Source organism: Pipistrellus kuhlii, unplaced genomic scaffold (assembly GCF_014108245.1).
Source record: "Pipistrellus kuhlii isolate mPipKuh1 unplaced genomic scaffold, mPipKuh1.p scaffold_m20_p_15, whole genome shotgun sequence".
NCBI lineage: Eukaryota > Metazoa > Chordata > Mammalia > Chiroptera > Vespertilionidae > Pipistrellus > Pipistrellus kuhlii.
In genome coordinates this window covers 22,567,984-22,587,568 of record NW_023425460.1, presented here as the reverse complement: position 1 = coordinate 22,587,568, position 19,585 = coordinate 22,567,984, and the positions used below count along the sequence as shown (strand labels likewise).

The window sequence follows — 19,585 nt, the reverse complement described above, 5'->3', positions numbered from 1 at the left end:
GCCAGAAGGCCCCAATTAGCCCTGATTCCTGGGCAGGCTTAGGGACCATACCCATGCATGAATTTCATGCACAGGGCCTCTATTATAATGGATATATGTCTTGTTTGGAGGCAGCTTATTCAAGCTGCAGGCACAAGAGCCTTAAGAGCTCCAGAAAATGGATCCAGGCATGTCTAATATGGTCATATCTGATGCAGTGACTAGAGGAGCATCCATCATTTCATACTCCTCAGGAACCGCAAGATGAGCATCTGTCATTTCTTGGGATAAAATGTACTCATGGTTTGTGGGAAGAGTGTGGTGAATTATAATCTAAATATTTTCCTAATTCCTCTGCCTGATTTTTATGATACATTCATTTATTGGTATTTATGAATATTAATAAGTATTTATTGAGTACATTGTACTGGACCAGTATTATTCTAGATTTTGGAAACACAATGCTGAAGATAAGGTTTCTGATAGTTAGATCTTATTCTTCTCTTATATTCTTTCTTACAAATGTCTTTCTTCTGTCATGGCTGGTTTCTCTCAGTGGTTAGAGCCCCGGCCCATGGACCAAAGAGCCACAGGTTCAATTCCAGTCAAGGACATGTATCTGAGTTGCAGGTTTGATCCTTAGTCCTGGTTGAGGTCTGTATGGGAGGTAACCAATCTGTCTGTCTCTCTCACATTGATATTTCTCCATCCTTCACTCTAAAAATCAATGAGGGGGAAAAATATCTTCAGGGGAGGATTAACAAAAAACAAAAAAATGTTTTGTTGCTGTATATCTGGTGAAAATCTAACTTATTAAGTTGTAAGTATATTTTATGTGCAGTTCTGAGTCAGTAGTCTCTGCACAAGGCCCTGTTTTACAGGCAGAGTGCCTAAGCAGTGACCTATTGATTTTGTCTTTATTTTTAATTAATTTTGTCTTTTTCCTACTGGATAGAATTGCTAAATGTCTTACTCTAAAAGCAAGCCCAGGCTGGGTAGCTCAGTTGGTTAGACTGTCATCCACTATGTCAAGGTTGTGGGCTCAATCTGTGGTCAGGGCACTACAAGAAGCAAACAGTGAACGCATAAAAAAGGTGAACAACAAATTGATTTCTCTCTCTCAAAATACAAACAAACAAACAACAACAACAAAAATCAATCAGTAAAACAAACAAACAGAAGCCATTCTCGATTAGGTCTCATGAAGATCTCACTTGGGAATTATTTTGAGCCCCAAAGGTCTTTTCCAGCTGGATTCCTGTGATTTTTTTTTTTTTAAATATAATTGGTCTCTTTCTGAAAAATCTTTCTCAAATATATTTCCCTTTCTTCCCCAACTTTCCTTCCTAAAGCCCTTTAGTTAATCCTAAATCTTTCAGCACAAAGATCAAATTCTTAAACTTACCTTTCAAGGCATTGAGAAGCCAGGCCCTGCCTTAACTCCTACTACTGCATACTCCCCTGCTCACCAAACCAAACAATTGACTAGCTCTCTGAGAACACTATGCTAGGGTATGTTCCTGGGTTGCAGGTTCATTCCAAGGTCTTGGCTCATACAAATCCTCTGCCCAGAACAGCTCTTCACTAACTCTTCTTGGTCTTCAAAACCAAGTTCTGATCCAGAAAACTCCTCTAAGCACTTACTTATGCTTTTACTTGAGCTGGAGTACTCTGCACTGCCTCCTACTGGGGGTTCTCCTCTCTAGTCTGTCTACACCCTCCTCCAGGGCAAAGCAATTCTCAGAATACCTGGGACGAAGCAGACCCTGAACATATAAACAACTAATGGTGGCAGGGCCCTTTCCAGTTGTTCTGAATCATTATTGCCTGGCATGTGGTGGGGATTAGATAAGTGCTCACTAAAAGAATAAATGAATACAATGAGCTAGTTGCACTTGTATTTCTTGTCTTCTGAGTACTGCATATTGTACAAGAATCTATTAAGAATGAAATGGTACATTTCTTTAAGTACATGGACACTAACATTGGACTGGGAGTTTTAATGATACTGTTAATACTGCAAACTAGTGATGGAAATAACTAGTCAGTTGATTGACCTATGAATTTGAACCAGGACCTCAAGTGACATCCAGCCTTAAAATACCTCCTTCCTCTATGTGCTATCCAATATATTAGCTATTGGCCACATATGGCAGCTAATCAATTAATTAAATAAAAGTGAATATATCTTAAAATTGCACCACAAGTTGTTTTCAATAGCTACGTATGGTTAGTGGCTGCTGTATTGAAAACATTGATATGGAATGTTATATTTAAATTAATTTTATAGTAACTGGTTTATAAAATGGAAAATTACCTGTTTTGCATTTATATTTTACTAGAGGCCCAGTGCACAAAATTCATGCATGGGGTGGGAGAGGGTGTACCTCAGCCCAACCTGCACCCTCTTCAATCTAGGACATCCCTCTCACATTCCAGGACTGCTGGCTCCCAACTGCTCGCCTGCCTGCCTTCCTGATTGCCCTAATTGCGTCTGCCTACCAGCCTGATCAGCCCCTAACCACTCCCATGCCAGCCTGATTGATGTCTAATTGCTCCCCTGCCAGCCTGTTTGCCCCCAACTTCCCTTCTCTATGGCCTGGTCACCCCTAACTGCCCTCCCCTGCAAGGTTGGTCAGCTCCAACTGCCCTCCTTTGCAGACCTGATCCCTCTCAAGCCCTCTCTTGCAGGCCTGGTTCCTCCCAACTCCCCTCCCCTGCTGGCCATCTTGTGTCCACATAGGGGCAGAATATTTGACCACATGGGAGAAGCCATCTGTGTGTTGGAGTGATGGTCAATCTGCATATTACTCTTTTATTAATAATAGATAGGATAGAGGCCTGGTGCATGGGTGGGGGCCTGCCCTGAAGGGTGTTCTGGATCAGGGTGGGGGTTCCCTTGGGTGTGGGGTGGCCTTGGCCAGGGGCCTGCGGTGGTTTGCAGGCCAGCTACATCCCTGGTGACCCAAATGGAGGCCCTGGTATCTGGAATTTATTTACCTTCTATAATTGAAACTTTGTGGCCTGGAGTGGAGCCAAGCCTCCTGCTTGCTCCTTGACTGCAGCCATTTCTGTTTGGATTTTTTTACCTTCTATAATTGAAACTTTGTATCCTTGAGTAGAGGCCTAGGCCGGCCAGGGCAGGTGGAAAACTTGCTTCCTCTGTTGCCAGGGGAAACCCTAGCCTGTTCTCTCCAGCTCAGTGGCTGCCTCCATTTTTTTGGGGATTTGTCTTCTATAATTGAAACTTTGTATCCTTGAGTGGAGTCTTAGGCCTGCCAGCGTGTGTGGAAAGCTTGGCTTCTTTCATTGCCAGGGAAACCCAAGCCTCTCAACTGTTCTCTGTGGCCACAGCCATCTTGGTTGGGGTTAATTTGCATACTCGCTCTTATTGGCTGGTGGGTATGGTTTGTGGACTTGGCTTATGGGTGTAGCAGAGTAATGTTTAATTTGCATATTACTTTCTTATTAGTGAAATTTTGAGCAGAAATACAGTAGTCATAAGTAAATACTTTCCAAAACATGATGAATAGTTTTACATAAATCTCCTTATAAAATCCAAAAACTGTTAGCTAAATTAATATCATGTGAATGTAAAAATATGATACTCATTGCTCGGCTGGTATGGCTCACTGGTTGAGCATCCACCCAAGAACCAGGAGGTCATGGTATGATTCCCAATCAAGGCACATCTCAGGTTGCAGACTCAATCCCTGATAGGCAGCCAACTGGTGATTCTCTCTCCTCATTGATGCTTCTATCTCTCTATCCCTTCCTCTCTCTAAAATCAAGAAAAACATTTTTTTAAATGCTACTCATTGATTTCCTGAATAAAGTTTGCATTCTACCCCCCTAAAAAAATTTTGTAACTTTACATTTCAATGTAATTCAGTATTGTATTGTCTCTTAAGTCAGACTCAGAAAAACTAGATATGTGTAAAACACAAAATGCTATATGAGAATTAATTAAATCATAATATTTTGGTGCATTTATTTTGAAACTTAATCCATAGTCTAGCTTGATGTATACCATCTTTGAAAGCATGGAGGACTAAGCTGTGAAAGAATACTTCCTTCATAAAATAAACATTTAAGAAACTTGTACCCTATATATAAAATCATAACAAATCGTACAAATATTTTCTGAAACTTTTTTATATAGTTATTAAAGTTTGCTTTAGATAAAAGGAAACACGTTTAGAAAATCTGTCCTTTATTGTACTAAATAAAGCTACCAGAAATTGAAATATACAAGCCATAAAAGTTTAAGCTAGATAAAACTTCGATAGCATTTCAGAAGATTTAGGGAGTTTGCAATCTCTTGGGTCAAACAGAATTGGCTGTTAGAGGGTTGTTGTTTTTTTGTGTTTTTTTTTTTTCTACAGAAGATTGCCTTCACCATTGTGAACTTTGTATTATATTTCTTCTTGTACAAAATACAGCTTTACTACATAAGGATATGTAAGAAAAGTGGTAAAGGAGAGAGGTAATAGTTTTCTTTCCCTGCCTAAATCTATGATCTCTATCTTTAAACCCCTCCTTCTCTCAGAGATTCTTTCCTATGAGGTGTGAGTCCTCATAGTTGAGCTGATTCTGTTCATCCTCTATTTCTCTCTTTCTTTCAGCATGCACAGAGCAATAAATAGCTGGTTCATGTTTTCATATTGCTCTTATGGCTTCTATTTCCACAGCTTTATTTTATTTTTTTAAAATTTATTTTATTTTATTTATTTTATTTTATTTTATTTATTTTATATTTTATTTTATTTTATTTTATTATTTTCTTTATTTTATTTTATTTTATATTTTATTTCATTTTATTTTATTTATTTTATTTTATTTTATATTTTATTTTATTTTATTTTATTATTTTATTATTTTATTTTATTTTTTATTTTATTATTATTTTATTTTATTATATTTCATTTTATTTTATTTTATTGTATTATCTTATTTTATTTTATTATTTTATTTATTTTATTTTATTTTATTTTATTTTATTATTTATTTTATTTTATTTATTGGGTCGGCAAGTAAGTAATTGCGGATTTTTTAAAGAAAATCAAAGACAATTTTTTCATGGAACTAAATAACTTTATTCTGTAATGTATTGCCCATTTTGATCAATGACCTTTTGCCATCTTTCAGGCAGCATCATAATCCCACGTTCAAAAAACTTCTGGTTTTTATTAGCAAAAAACTGAATCAGGTACGATTTGACATCATCATCATTATTGAAATTTTTACCATTCAAGGAGTTTTGTAAAGATCGAAACAAAAAGTAATCAGATGGTGCAAGGTCAGGACTATATGGTGGATGTGGCAAAACATCCCAACCAAGCTCCATTAATTTTTGCCGAGTGACCAAAGATGTGTGTGGCCTTGCATTGTCATGATGGAATACAACACCTTTTCGATTTGTCAATTTGGGCCGCTTTTCTTCAACTGCATTGTTTAATTTCATTAGTTGTTCAATGTAGACATCAGAATTGATCGTTCGGTTGGGTGGTAAGAGTTCAAAGTAGACAATTCCTTTGTAATCCCACCAAACTGATAACAAAACCTTCTTTTGATGAATATCAGCTTTTGATGTTGTTTGAGTTGGTTCACCTGGCCTGCTCCACGATCTTTTCCGCTTGATATTGTTGTAAACAACCCATTTTTCATCGCCAGTTATCAGTCGTTTTAAAAATGGATCATTTTCATTACGTTTCTTTAGCAAATCGCAGCTGCTAATGCGTTGCGTTAACTGTGATTCTTTCAGTTCGTGAGGAACCCATGTATCGAGTTTTTGAACATAGCCAAGTTGTTTTAAGTGATTTTCAATGCATGTATGTGATACATGAAGCTTCTCTGCAATCTCACGTGTTGTACTGTGACAGTCCGAATTGATTATTGCTTTGATTAGGGCGTCATCAACTTCAACTGGACAACCAGAGCGTTTTTCATCTTTGAGTGAAAAATCACCAGAACGAAATTTGGCAAACCAATTTTGACACTGCCGTTCTTTTAAGGCTTCGTCACCATAAACAGCACATAACTTTTTATGAGTTTGCGATGCGTTTTTCCCTTTGTGGAAATAAAAAATCAAAATATGACGAAAATGTTCCTTTTGATTTTCCATTTTTCAACGAACGCCAAACGAAAACTACAAAACAGATCAAAAAACTTTTTTTTACTGATTAACAGCTGAATAGCCAACTATCAAATAACAAAATGTGTTTTACATTTTTACTACGTCTGCAAACCTAAAAATTCAACTGAAGCCATATATGTGTGAAACCCGCAATTACTTACTTGCCGACCCAATATTTTATTTTATTTTATTTTATTTTATTTTATTTTATTTTAATTTATTTTATTATTATTTTATTTTATTTATTTTATTTTATTTTATTTTATTTTATTTTTTTATTTTATTTTATTTTATTTTATATTTTATTTCATTTTATTTTATTTATTTTATTTTATTTTATATTTTATTTTATTTTATTTTATTTTATTATTTTATTATTTTATTTTATTTTTTATTTTATTATTATTTTATTTTATTATATTTCATTTTATTTTATTTTATTGTATTATCTTATTTTATTTTATTATTTTATTTATTTTATTTTATTTTATTTTATTATTTATTTTATTTTATTTTATTTATTTTATTTTATTTTATTTTATTTATTTTATTTTATTTTTTTTTTTATTTTATTTTATTTTATTTTATTTTATTTTATTTTATTTTATTTTATTTTATTTATTTTATTTTATTTTATTGAGCAAGGGAGAGGGAGAAAGATATAAAAACATCAATGATGAGAGAGAATCCTTGACCAGCTTTCTCCTGCACACCCCCTAATGGGGATTGAACCCACAACCTGGGCATGTGTCCTTGGCTTGAATCAAACCTGGGACCCTTCAGTCCATATGCTGACACTATCCACTGAGTCAAGCCAGCTAGGGCCACATCTTTATGTTTTAAGGAATAACAGCAATATCTAACACATATCACATATGGAGAACTTATCATGTGTTGACGTGGTGCAAAGCACATTACCAAACAATGCTCTCCATTACCTTAGGAGATAGTTGGCTCAGTGTACAGATTTTGAAAGTGAAGCCTAGAAATGGGTCCCACTGGTAGTACTACCAGAGTCAGAATTTGAAAACTGGCAGATGGGCTTTTTATGACAACACTGCATTGCTTCCCTGGAGAAGCACATCTTTTCCCTTCAGGTTCAACTAGCATCTTTATAACGTAGGGGAGAAACCAGTTTTCCTGCACTCTCCTAGGCTCCCTGGCTGAGTCTGAAAATTAAACTGACAAAGGCAGATTAATGGGAAGAAATCGAAGCATAACCAAATTTATTTCCTATAAGGTTTGCACGACACAGAAGCCTTCGCCAGGACAGGAAGGCCTGAGGAAGCAGGCCTGAGTACTTCTATGCTAGGTTGGATGAAGAGGGCACAATGAGGGAGGGATATCATAGGTGAGGGAGTATAGGGTGATTATAGTGAACTGGGAAAATTTAGCAAGACCTGTTTACCAAGATTCTTTGGGGCATTCCTTTATGGTCAGAGATAAGCATGCTCCTTTCTGTTTCAGGGGAGATGGACAGGAGACAGTCAGAGTGACCTTTCTGCTTCTGCTATTTCCCCCCCAAACTTCTTCAATGTAAAGTATTCAGTATGCCAAGGTGTCATATGTTGGGGAAGAGTGTCCTGAACCCCACTGATGTGCATAAACCATGAAAAGTATTCCCTGCTATTTCCAAAGGGTATTAGGATATATTTGAAAACCCTCACTTCTAGGACTGCAATTGACTCCTCCTAGTTCAGGTCAGTTCTTAAATCACAAAAGAATGAATTTCTTTCATGTTTTAGAGACTTGGACATCTGATTATCCACTTAGAAACTTTGAATTTACAAACCATGTTATTTATAATAAGTAGAAAACAAGGAACATACATTTCTTCAAAGAAGATATACAAAATGCCATAAGCATATGCAAAGATGCTGAATATCCCCAGCCATCAGGAAGTGCAAATCAAAAGTACAAGAAGATACCAGTTCACACACACACACACACATAGATATAATCAAGAAGAAATTAATAAGAAATTGATGAAGACATGGAGAAACTGGACCCGCATTCATTGTTAAGGGGATGTGAAATGGTGCAGTCACTTTGGGAAGTAGTTTTTATCATATGCAATTCCTCTCCTAGGAATTGTATATATGTCCAAGAGAAATGAAATATAAAGGCACACAAAGTCTTGTATACAGATGTTAATAGTACCATTCATAATAGCCACAAAGTAAAATAATATAAATATCTATCAACTAGTGAATGGATAAAGTCCTATATCCATACAATAGAATATTATTTGGCAAAACGAAGGAATAAAGTAATGCAGTATATGAATCTTAAAAAACATGCTAAGTGAAAGAAGCTATTCACACACATACAAAAACATATTGTAGTATTCATCTTATATGAAATATCCATAATATCTAAAAAGACAGAAAGCAAATCAGTGGTTGCCTAGGGCCAAAGTGGGGGGGAAAGAGAGTTGGGGGGTAAATGCTAATGAGTGCAGGATTCTTTTGTGGGTGAAGAATATGTTCTAAATTTAGATTGTGTTAATGGTGCACAACTCAGAGTGTGCTAAAAACCACTGAATCATATATTTAAAAGTGGCTAAATTTTATAATATATATGTTATATATTGATACAAATGCAAAAATAGGTCACGGGGAAAACAGGTCACATGATCATTTAAATTATTATAGATGTTAACCAGAATTATACAGAAGAATATATTTACTTTTATAGATTAAAAAAAAAATTGATTTGAGAGAGTGAGTGTGTGGGGAGGAGAGAGAGAAAGAGAGAGAAAGAGAAGAAAGAGTAAGACTGATCTGTTGCCTCCAAAATGCACCCCTACCTATACCCGGGATGGGACCCAAAACCTATGTGCTCTGATGGGGAATTGAACCCGCCACCTTTTGGTGTACAGGAGGAGGCTCCAAGTCACTGAGCCATATTTGTCAGGGTGAGGATCCTATAGAATTCTTATAAACAATCTATTGTTATTCCATATAAATATGTCCATTCAAGTGTGTGGTCTTTTTCTCGCTGGTCAACCATATCCTCCATTTAGTTGGTTCATGGAAGAAAAAGAAAAATTTAAGGACAAAAGGTTGATTTTATCCATCTTTCACTGTTGCCTACAAATCACCTCTCTATAGGCCTGTGATGAACTCCCTCACTCTGTGGAAATGATGCCTGATGTTCCTTCACATCCAGTCCCCGGTGTGAAACTGTTCTGCTGTCCCCTTCTTAAAGCAGAGTGATATCATGGGCAGGGTTGTGAAACTTACCTACTATCAGGGCTGGAAAGTGGTGGTACTGCACAAATGTACTCTTAATGGGGAGAGAGGGGGAAAAGCTGGCTGGTCTGGCTGTGTCACTGGCCAGCTCTTCAGTCTTCCCTCTCCTTGGGAGGCTGGGTGAAAGAGATTGGACTGGAGATGAAGCCTCTTTTCTCCACCCCTCAAGATTACCCAGCTCTCTTCCTCAGGAGGGGCAGTTTTAGGACCCTTCTCAAACCAAGGCTATTATTGCTCAAGGCTCAACTACTTTGCATATCCCAGCAGAAGCACTCATTAGGGAGGAAATTGCTAAATTGAGTTTATCTGAAAACAGTGACAACAAAATCCCCAACAATCAATGATTCTATAAGTCACCTCACTTCCGCTTCACAAAATATTCTATTTAAGCAAGTTTTGTTTCCCCTCTATACAAACAAAGCCCCACATTAAGAACTAGAATACAGGCAGTCTGAACGAATTCATGTAACAATGAGTGGTTCCCATGGTCTGAGGCAGTGGTCAGCAAACTCAACAGAGCCAAATATCAACAGCACAACAATTGAAATTTTTTTTGAGAGCCAATTTTTTTAAACTTAAACTTCTTCTAACGCCACTTCTTCAAAATAGACTTGCCTAGGCTGTGGTATTTTGTGGAAGAGCCACACTCAAGGGGCCAAAGAGCCGCATGTGGTTGGAGAGCCACAGTTTGCCTACAAACTGGTCTAAGATCATCTGCATAGCCTCACAATGAGACTTTGACATCACCATTTGAAAGACCTTGATTGGATATAAATTGTTTGCTAAAAATGTTTAATCACTTAAGCATTTTGTATGGAAAGAAAACCCTATTTTGCTTAATTTACAAATGTTGGTTTGGTTTATCTGTACCCTTAATTAGGATCAAGTTCAAGTACAAAGTTTAAAGGCACAAATTGCAGTATAGAGTTTTTTGTTGTTGTTGTTGTTGTTTTTACCATTTCCAATAAATCTACTGAAAATAACAACAGAGCAAATGCTGGGCAGATACTGTTAACTGCTCCTCTTATACCAATTCCTTCTTTTTGGAGTATAGGAAGATTTACATAAGGTTAAAAAAATATTTAGCAGCAGAATTCTATTGAAGGTTTAGTTCTCAAAGAAGCACCATGCTAAGTCGATGGTTTCGGGAGTTCTGCTGTTTGTCTACTACATGATAAGATGTGTGAGGTCATTTAGGAAATATTTCAGTGTCATGGAGACATTTACAAAGGGAAGTGTAGTACCCCAGTGTGAAGTCAGTAACATTCTTGACTGGACAGTAATATATTTTACCAAGATGATGATAAGATTTGTGGATTGGAAAAACAATTAAGGCTTGTTTTTGTTACTTAAAGTAACAAATGCAGGTGTTGTTTTTTGTTTGTTTGTTTTTCAATTGATCTATAGATAAAAACTACTCATCAAGGTAGCTATTTATTTCAGCTTCTTAACCTGTTAGAGCCATATCCTGGACAGTGCTCAGGAAGAGGATTGATGTCATTATTTCACTTCATCTGTGGTGAGAAACAAGGCATGATTATCCATGTAGATGAAAGTGGGGCTGGCAGCCAACGCCAGTCCCTACATTCCGTATTTTTGCTTTAGCTCTTCTACTTTGCTGATGTAAGCTTTCATGGCATCTTCCCTGGCAGTTCCTTTCAGCTCATTCCATGCATCCCACTTAGCCCGGCCCTTGAAGTCCAGCATCCCTGGCCGCTCTTTATCTATGTCCCCCACAGTGGCTTGTTTGTAGTGGCTGTAGAGGAACAGCAGCTCATTGTCCGTTGGCTTGCTCTTGAGGCGCTTCACTTCCTCAGCAGCTTTGTCAAATGCAGCCTGAGACTCGGCGCTGGGTTTGGAGGAGCTCATGAAGACAGGGATGAGCAGGAAGAAGTAGCCAAAACAATTCAGATGTTCTGGGATAATTTTTACGGCTTGGCCGAACTAATTTTTGACGTGAGATAATGTGTATTAGGTATAAATGTATTGTTTCTAATCAATTTGGCATAGCTTCCTCTCCACCCCTGGAAAAAAAAAAAAAAAAAGGTCACACATATAGACTAAATGCAAACTCAGGTGATTTCCTCAAACAACAGAAATGTCAACTATGGTGTTTTGTGTTAGGTTTCCCACGAAGCCGGATGTTCATTGAACTATCTGTGAAGGAACAGGATTTTTGTTTGTTTTCTCATTTTTCCATATGGTTTTTAATAGAGGGTCTGTCTCCTTTATTTACCTCTGATAGGTAGGGATCTTCCGCTGGGGTCTCAGCACGCACCTCTAGGTCCACAGTGAACCTTCTCTGACCATGACCAAGGGAACAGGAGTGGGGTGGAGGGGATCGATGGGGGAAAAGAGGGGACATCTGTAATACTTTAAACAACAAAGATAAAAATGTAAAAAGAATACAAAAGCAGCCGAAACCGGTTTGGCTCAGTGGATAGAGCATTGGCCTGTGGACTGAAAGATCCCAGGTTCGATTCCGGTCAAGGCCATGTACCTTGGTTGCTGCCACATCCCCAGTAGGGGTTGGGCAAGAGGCAGCTGATCGATGATTCTCTGATTGATGTTTCTAACTCTCTATCCCTCTCTCTTCCTCTCTGTTAAAAATCAATAAAATACATTAAAAAAAGCAATGGTTACTATGGAAAAAAAAAATATATATACACACATATATGAAATGTACTAGCATACTGTCTAATCACTGATGCTTAATATTACAATTTTTCTATTTAATAGAAATGATTTCCTTAAAATAAATCATTTTTGACTAATGAGCATTCTTTAATATATTTTTATTGATTTCAGAGAGGAAGGGAGAGATAGAAACATCAATGAGAATCATTGATTGGCTGCCTCCTGCATGCCCCCTACTAGAAATTGAGCCTGCAATCCAGGCATGTGCCCTTGACCAGAATCGAACCTGGGACCCTTCAGTAGGCAGGCTAACACTATTCATTGAGCTAAACCAGCTAGGGTTTGACTATTGAGCATTCTTGACAAGGGACTAATGAGAAAAGCAAGCTCCAACTAGGAGTCTGTCTAGAGTAGGAGTGTCGAACTCAATCAGAGAAGGGACCAAAATCTAAAATCCAGCCTAAATCGCGGGCCGAATGGTTTACTGAACAGTCATAAACTGTCATTGTGATGGAAACGCAGCGGAGTGCAGTGATGACAGCGCGGTTCGGGCCACATTGCAAGGCCTGGCGGGACGGATTTGGCCCGCAGGCCTTGTGTTTGACACATGTGGTCTAGAGATTAGCTGACAATGTAAAGCATTGAGAGGCTAACATAGTATTCTTTTGTGAAAAGGCTGAGATGTGACTGATAGTTCAGTTTCTCTGCCACAGTAGGTTGTGGCACATAATTATCCATAGACCTCATCAGATCTAAGAAAAAGGCCTGACACCCATAGGAAATTAGGTTCTATGTGCTTAATGTCCCATCACAGCATGGAAAAACCAAAGCTTTGCAAGCTGTAATTAAAGGCCTTTTTTTTTTCTTTTTTCTTTTCTGCCAGAATTCTGACAAGTGTAGTTGAAAAGTCATATATCACTTGAATTTGCCAGCCTTCACCCAAGATTCACATTGCTTTATATCTCACTGAATACCCCAAAATAGTCCTGAGACAAAGGTATCAGGAAACATTAAAACACATTTTGATGTTAATAATAGAAGAGGGCAAGTACTAAATGATTAATCTGATAATTTCCTATTCCCAAGAAACATATACTGCTCAATAGGCATTTGCAAATCAGCGTTTCATCCACCATCTTCAACTATATTAGGAATTTGTGATTTCATTTGCAGTCTATCCATATTTGGGAAATGCAGGATGCCAGGGGTTGTAACTAACCATTATGTACTAAAACTATTAGTAGCAGACACACACTGCCTGCATTTTTCACTATCAAAATGAAATGAGGCTCTATTCCTCAATACTGGGGACATCCAGGCAGTGAATTACCAAAAGGTAAAGGAGATTGCTTCTGTCTACTTCTGGTTTATTTTCTAATGCAAATAAAATAGTGGTTATAGTTCATTTGGTCTATACCCAATCTAAATCCCTTTTTCACTTTTTTTGGGAAAATTTATGTGCTCTTAATGGAGGGTTCCCCCCCCCCCCCCCCAAGTTTGTTCTTCTCACCTGCGATTTTTGCTACAGAAATGACAGTCTACATGTAGAGTCCCTGGTCTATTAGAAGTGGGATTGAGGGGTAGAAGGTAAAAGTTAACGTAGTGCATTACAATATGAAAGTGCTGTCAGTAATGAAAATACCCATTAGGTGATCTTGGGATACAGGGAAGAGTCCTCTCTGGGGAACATAAATAAAAGGGAAGTCTAATGTCCGAGTATCCAAGATGTTGCTATGGATACCAACCACAGAATGCATTTCAGTTGTGGAACTATATAGATAATAAATCTAAGAAAGGGATTCCCATCCATTCCCACAATTTATTTAGTTCTTTTTAATTAAAAGGGGGGAGGAGGGAAAGGTATTAAGATCCTGTGGATCTCTCAACAAAAGATCACTTGAACAATGCAGTAATTAGAAATAAACATCAGGTATTGTCCATTCTTTTTATTACGTCTTCCTTAAACAATGCAGAGATGTTATTACAACAAAGAACATAACATTTAATGGTTTTTATTTAGTCCTTCAATGAAAACTTTAGGATAAAGGAACTATAATTTCAAAGTAATCAAGCCAACTCTGTGAATGAGTAGTGTACAGAATTATCACACACACACAGGTAGAGTTATTCCCTCCAATATAGGGGGAGCATATAGAATACACAAGAAAAGTAACAGTATAAACAACAGTAAAAAAATGTGTAACAGCAAAGGGATGAAAACCTTATACCATTTAAGATGTATACACCTTACAAAGGAAAAATAATTTCCAAGTTTCAGTTCTCTCCTTGCATTAAATGACATTCTCCCCTCTGTAACTAGATATTAGTTTTTATTGGTTTTTCTCCAGAGTAAGAACACCTGGTTATTAGGGCGTTTATACTTCTATTCACTAGTAGTCGATGGTATACTTTATATGTCCACATTTGAAGGCTTAAAAATAAGTTAGGTAGTAGCTCTGAAGGAAATGTGATAAGCCTCGCTTTTCTTCTGATTTTTAACTATGTCTCAGTGGTACCTATACTAGAACTAAGTGGCTTCATGCCTTATAAAAAGCAATGAATAACCAACCACTAAGCAGAGAATTTAGGCTACAAGATTTTACCTACCTACCTGGATTGGGTTATTTTGATAAGATGGTGATACACAAATGGATTTAGATGATATAAGAAAACAAAAAGTGATGTTAAATATTGCTGAGACTAAGATTTTTAATTCCTGTTTCTGGTTGACCAGATAGAAAAGCATCTGCATAAAAAAGCTAGAAGCAGAGTTTTTACTGCATGAAGGAAGCCCTTTACCATTTATGAAAAGCCCAATGTGGTCTATAATTCACTCAGATTAACTGGTCCCTAAATACTGATTTTTAGGGAAGGATGTGAAAGAATAACTCAGATTTAGATTTAGGGCTCAAAGGTTACTGAGAAATAGGAAGGTACGGAGAGATTTACTGAATCTCATCAGAGGACAGTTAAGTAACCTGGTTAATCCTAGAACTGTCCAAGTAAAATATCATTTTCAGGTCAGGCCAGAATGTCACTAACCTCTGAAAGGTGAGATAAATGAAACATCACACCAGATCCATTCTTTGATACTCAGGTAGCGTAGCTTTATAAAACAAAAACAAAAACACAACAATCCCTATACCACAAGTTTAGATTTATCCTGTTAGCTCTTAACATTTCTAAATAATTCCAAAACTCTGAAAGAATGCTTAACATAACTTTCTATTGCCCCCCCAAATAGGTTTTTGTATTTTAAATGACTTACCAAAAAATGAATCTTATATTTTGGAGGTAAACTTGTTTTCTTATACAAACAAAAATTTTAAACTATCTTGGTAAATTACAATTTTAACAGGTCATCCTTTCATCTTTTGTAAAGATTTCACATTGTTTTATTTAATATTGTTTTTAAAAGAAGTTAACATATTGTACACATTTTTAGTATTGCTGCATATTATTTGAAACCTTATTTGGTATAGTATCCCTTTCAGAGTTATTTTTGTATATTTACAGTGAATTAAAGTGAACAGACCTATTCCTCCCCCTCACGATTAGAAATAAAAAAGGAAAACTCGAGGGGGGGCGGGGGGAGGAGGGGAAAGACAAGAAAAACAAATGAGATTAGGTTCTGCCAGGAGATAAACCCTAATCATTCAACTGTGGGGATGCAGTAGTTAGCTTTTTGCACCCATTCTCCATGCTAAAAAGAAAAGAAAAAAAGAAAAAAGAAAAAAAAAAGACAACTTTCTGGGATTACTATGAATATTTCAAGAAGCTCCAGTAGATTTCTGGATTTGTTCCTTTAAAATCAGGATACTCTGCCTTTGCTCAGGAGGCAGCATGGCAATTTGATCTGCAGTCAGTTGAAGAACCTGCATGATCAAAGCTGCCTTTTCTTGATCCTGTGGAGTTACCTGGCTCTGCCCAGGACTAAAACTGCTAGGCTGGCCTCCACTTTGCTTGCCTGCCCCCTGCATGCCTGTTCCCTGCATACCTGCTCCCTGCATACCTGCTCCCTGCATGCCTGGTCCCTGCATGCCTGCTCCCTGCATGCCTGGTCCTTGCATGCCTGCTCCCTGCATACCTGGCCCTTGCATGCCTGCTCCCTGCATACCTGGCCCTTGCATGCCTGGCCCTTGCATGCCTGCTCCCTGCATGCCAGCTCCAGGATTCCCCACCCCTGACATGCTTGGGACCTGCCTGGGTCCCTGTGGACCACCTGCCCCCATATTAATGGGACCAGGACCCTGGATCCCACTGGCCATAGGGCCTCTTGAACTGGGGCCAGGGCCCCGCATCTCCATTCCTCTTCCATCCATGCCTCTTCCTTCCATGCCTCTGGCTTCCATGGCACAGGTCTCCATTCCTCTCCTCTCCATCACTCGTGCCTCCAAGACCTCAGTTTCCATAGCTCGGCTCTCCATCCCTCGAGCGTCTCTACCGCCTCTACCATCCAGAGGTAGCCCCCTTTGGTCTATCATCGGTCCTCTGGGCTCTCCCATGAGCATTCTGGGGTCGGTGATCGGCCCTCCCCTCATCTCATGTGAGGAAGGGCCACGGCTGTCATGACCGGGGCCATGGTGCATGGGGGGACCCTGATGAGGCGGCCCAAGGTAGCCTCTGGGCTCTACTTCTCCAGTGTGGGTGACTGAGAGCAAAGTCCCCCCACGTGGGTCATTTGGAGCATCTCCCAACAACCCTCGAGGAGGCAGTCCACCAGCAGTCATGGGTCCACGTGGCATAGGCGCTCTAGGATCCGACATCTGCATCTGTCCCCGCTCTAAAGGCACAGGACCAACCACCGGCATGCCAACTTGGGGCTGCAGGGCTCCCCCGGGAGCTAAAGAACCAGGTCCAGGAACTGCAGCTGGCATGGGCCCGGGGGCGGGAATTCCACCCTGGATAGGGGTCTGCATCAGAGGAGGAATGTCTTTCACAGGCCTTCTCGCCAGATGCTGAGGCTGAGGGGCCTGAGGATTCTGCTGGTTGAGCATCACATTAGGTCCTGGGCAGAGCCCAGGGCCAGGGCCAGGGCCAGAGACAGGGCCAGCGACAGGGCCAGGGCCCGGAACAGGAACAGGACCAGGACCAGGACCAGGACCAGCGACAGGACCAGAGCCAGGCTGAGATTTGCCCGGGATCAAGGGTGTAACGTGTATCTTGCGATGCAGAATTTTCAGAGCAATCTCTGGGTCCATGATTCTCATCACCACTTGCGCCTGCAACAGCGCATAAGCCAGCTGCGGGTTCTGAAGCAGCATGTTTCGAGCTTCCTGGTGACTGTTTTGGACACACAGTTTCATCTGCTTCATCAGCTCAAACATCTGCTCCGGGGGGAGACTAGCGACCGCTCTGGTGATTGACTCTGGGGCATCCTCCGGATCTATGGGGTCCCCGTAGGGTGAGTCAATGATGGGCACCGCAGGCCCTAAGCTCTTCAACTCCTCCTTGTTCTTTTCGCTGGCGGCGTTATCCACCCGGAGCGCTCGGCCGCTGAACTCCCGCCCGTTCAGGTTCCGCATGGCACTGAGCGCGGTCTCCTGGTCCTGGTACTCGCAGAAGCCATAGCCCTTGGGTTTCCCCGTCTCTCGGTCGTACACCAGCCGGAAACTGACCACGGAACCCACCTCCGAAAAAATGTCCTTCAGCTGCTCCTCGGTTGCCTCGTACGGAATGTTCCCCACGAACACGGAACGCAGTGATCGATCCATGGCCGGGTCTCTCACCGACAAACTCGACATGATTCCGACTGTGCACCCAGCAGCGAGCGGATCCCGGCGGCAAGTCGTCCTTCGGCGACCCACACTTCCGCTGAGCAGCGGAAGCGGCTCTTACCTTCCGGGTGGAAACCTCACAAGGTCGCTACAGTGGTTCCGCCCACCCGCGAAACCTGCGCTTGTCCGTTCCCCCAAACTAGTTCATGCTTTCGGTCCCCGGATCTACGCGACTCTGTAAGTGACTTGTTATCTGAACGCGCGATTCCTTTCTCGCCTCTTATTGGGTAGGCTCCCGGCGCGGCGCCCCTCCCCGCCAGAAAAAGCGCGGTGCGCGGTAACCACAGTAAAGATGGCGACGGAGACTTCACCATGGTAACAGGGGACGCCGCTCCCGCCATGACGTCAAGAGCCCTGCAGCTTCCGGTTGCCTGCGCGGGAAACCGCCCGCCGGAAGCTGCGTCCGGCTGTCTTTTCTTTATTCTGATAACGAGTATTTACACTGAGCCGTTTCTACTTGTAAACTCAGGGAAAGTGTAATCGTTTCTAACCAAATTTCGGATTCGCTCCTTAAACTGCAAAAGTAATAGGAAGTTGTTTTTGGAAAACACACTTCCCAGAAAGTGTGCGCCGGCTTCATCCCCGCCCCCATCTTGTCCCTTCGCTAACCGCTGTGGCCAGGGGGCTGGTTTTTGCTAGTTTCTCCCGGTGCATGCAGGCTGCAGTCGAGCTACTCATAATATTAATTTTTTTCTTTAACCGATAGTAATCTGAGTGGTTAGTAATAAATAACATTTACGGCTGCAGCTGCAGAGTATGAATTAAATGGAACAATTCTTACTGGTATATCATAGGCGTTTATATTGGTTTTGATTATTATAAACAGATGCAATAATTTCATCACCTCTACTATGAAGCCAAGAGCAAACTATAGTTATTTATAGTCTGTTGCGAGTTTTGATGGCAGAAGTTAGGTACAGAGTGGAGTGTGTGTGTTTGTGTGAGTTTCCCCCACCTCCACCCCCACTGAACAAAACTGAAGCTTGTAGAGGGCTAGGTAATTTGCTTTGCAGCCAGGAAAGGCAAAGCCAGAATTTTTACACAGGTGTGGTCTATTACAGCTCCAGAGCTGCTCTGCCCCTTATGGTAGCCACCAGCCACCTGTAGCTATTTGAATGCTTCCAATGTGGCCAGTTTGAGAAATTGAACTTTTAATTTTATTTATTTATTATTATTAATGTAAACATCAAAACCGATACATAGTTAGGCTACTGGAATTTTTTTTTTTTTTTTTTTTTTTTTTTTTTTTTTTTTAGTATACTTGAAACTTAGGCATAGTATCTACTTTTCCAATGGTAAATTACATTCAATCTAAATGAAAGTCCAAGTATATCCAGTTAAAATTTAACATTCTAATTAAGATGTGCTATAGGTGTAAAATACAAGCAAGATTTTGAAGAGACTATTTTAAAATGTAAAATCGCATTAATTTTATATTGTTTGTATGTTGAAGGGATCTTTTAATGTGTAAGGTTAGCCCTGGATGGTTTGGCTCTGTAGATGGAGCATCGGCCTGTGGACTGAAGGGTCCCAGGTTCAATTCCAGTCTGGGGCATGTACCTTGGTTGCAGGCATATCCCCAGTGGGAGGTGTGCAGGAGGCAGCTGATCAATGTTTGTCTCTCATTAGATGTTTCTGTATAACTCTATCCCTCTCTCTTCCTCTCTGTAAAAAATCAGTAAAATATATATTTTTAAAATATATAAGGTTAAACAAAATATGATTTAACATTAATATCACTTATTTCAGTTTTTAAAATCTGTTTCATTAGGAAATTTTAAATTACACCTGTGGATTATAGG

The 19,585-nt window shown here is 39.6% G+C and overlaps 3 protein-coding genes across 6 annotated transcripts in view; 1 reads left to right on the top strand and 2 right to left on the bottom strand.

Annotated features, from left to right (window-relative positions):
* PRKG1 (protein kinase cGMP-dependent 1) overlaps positions 1-19,585 on the top strand; it is a 1,018,841-nt gene that overhangs the window by 588,642 nt on the left and 410,614 nt on the right. The window lies entirely within an intron of this gene.
* LOC118719249 (acyl-CoA-binding protein-like) lies at positions 8,635-11,734 on the bottom strand. Its single transcript, XM_036438447.2, has 3 exons — positions 10,943-11,734; positions 9,219-9,222; positions 8,635-8,644 (listed from the first exon to the last, which is right to left on the bottom strand). The coding sequence occupies exon 1, from the start codon at positions 11,236-11,238 to the stop codon at positions 10,951-10,953; it is 288 nt and encodes a 95-aa protein (XP_036294340.1). The 5' UTR covers positions 11,239-11,734; the 3' UTR covers positions 8,635-8,644; positions 9,219-9,222; positions 10,943-10,950.
* On the bottom strand, positions 13,933-17,873 carry CSTF2T (cleavage stimulation factor subunit 2 tau variant). Of its 3 annotated transcripts, none has more exons than XM_036438445.2 (2): positions 16,154-17,873; positions 13,933-16,108 (listed from the first exon to the last, which is right to left on the bottom strand). In XM_036438445.2, the coding sequence occupies exons 1-2, from the start codon at positions 17,748-17,750 to the stop codon at positions 15,777-15,779; spliced, it is 1,929 nt and encodes a 642-aa protein (XP_036294338.1). In that variant the 5' UTR covers positions 17,751-17,873; the 3' UTR covers positions 13,933-15,776. The 3 variants fall into 3 exon arrangements, with proteins under 3 accessions (XP_036294338.1, XP_036294337.1, XP_036294333.1); XM_036438444.2 differs by having other exon boundaries at positions 13,933-17,068; positions 17,111-17,873; XM_036438440.2 differs by having other exon boundaries at positions 13,933-17,873.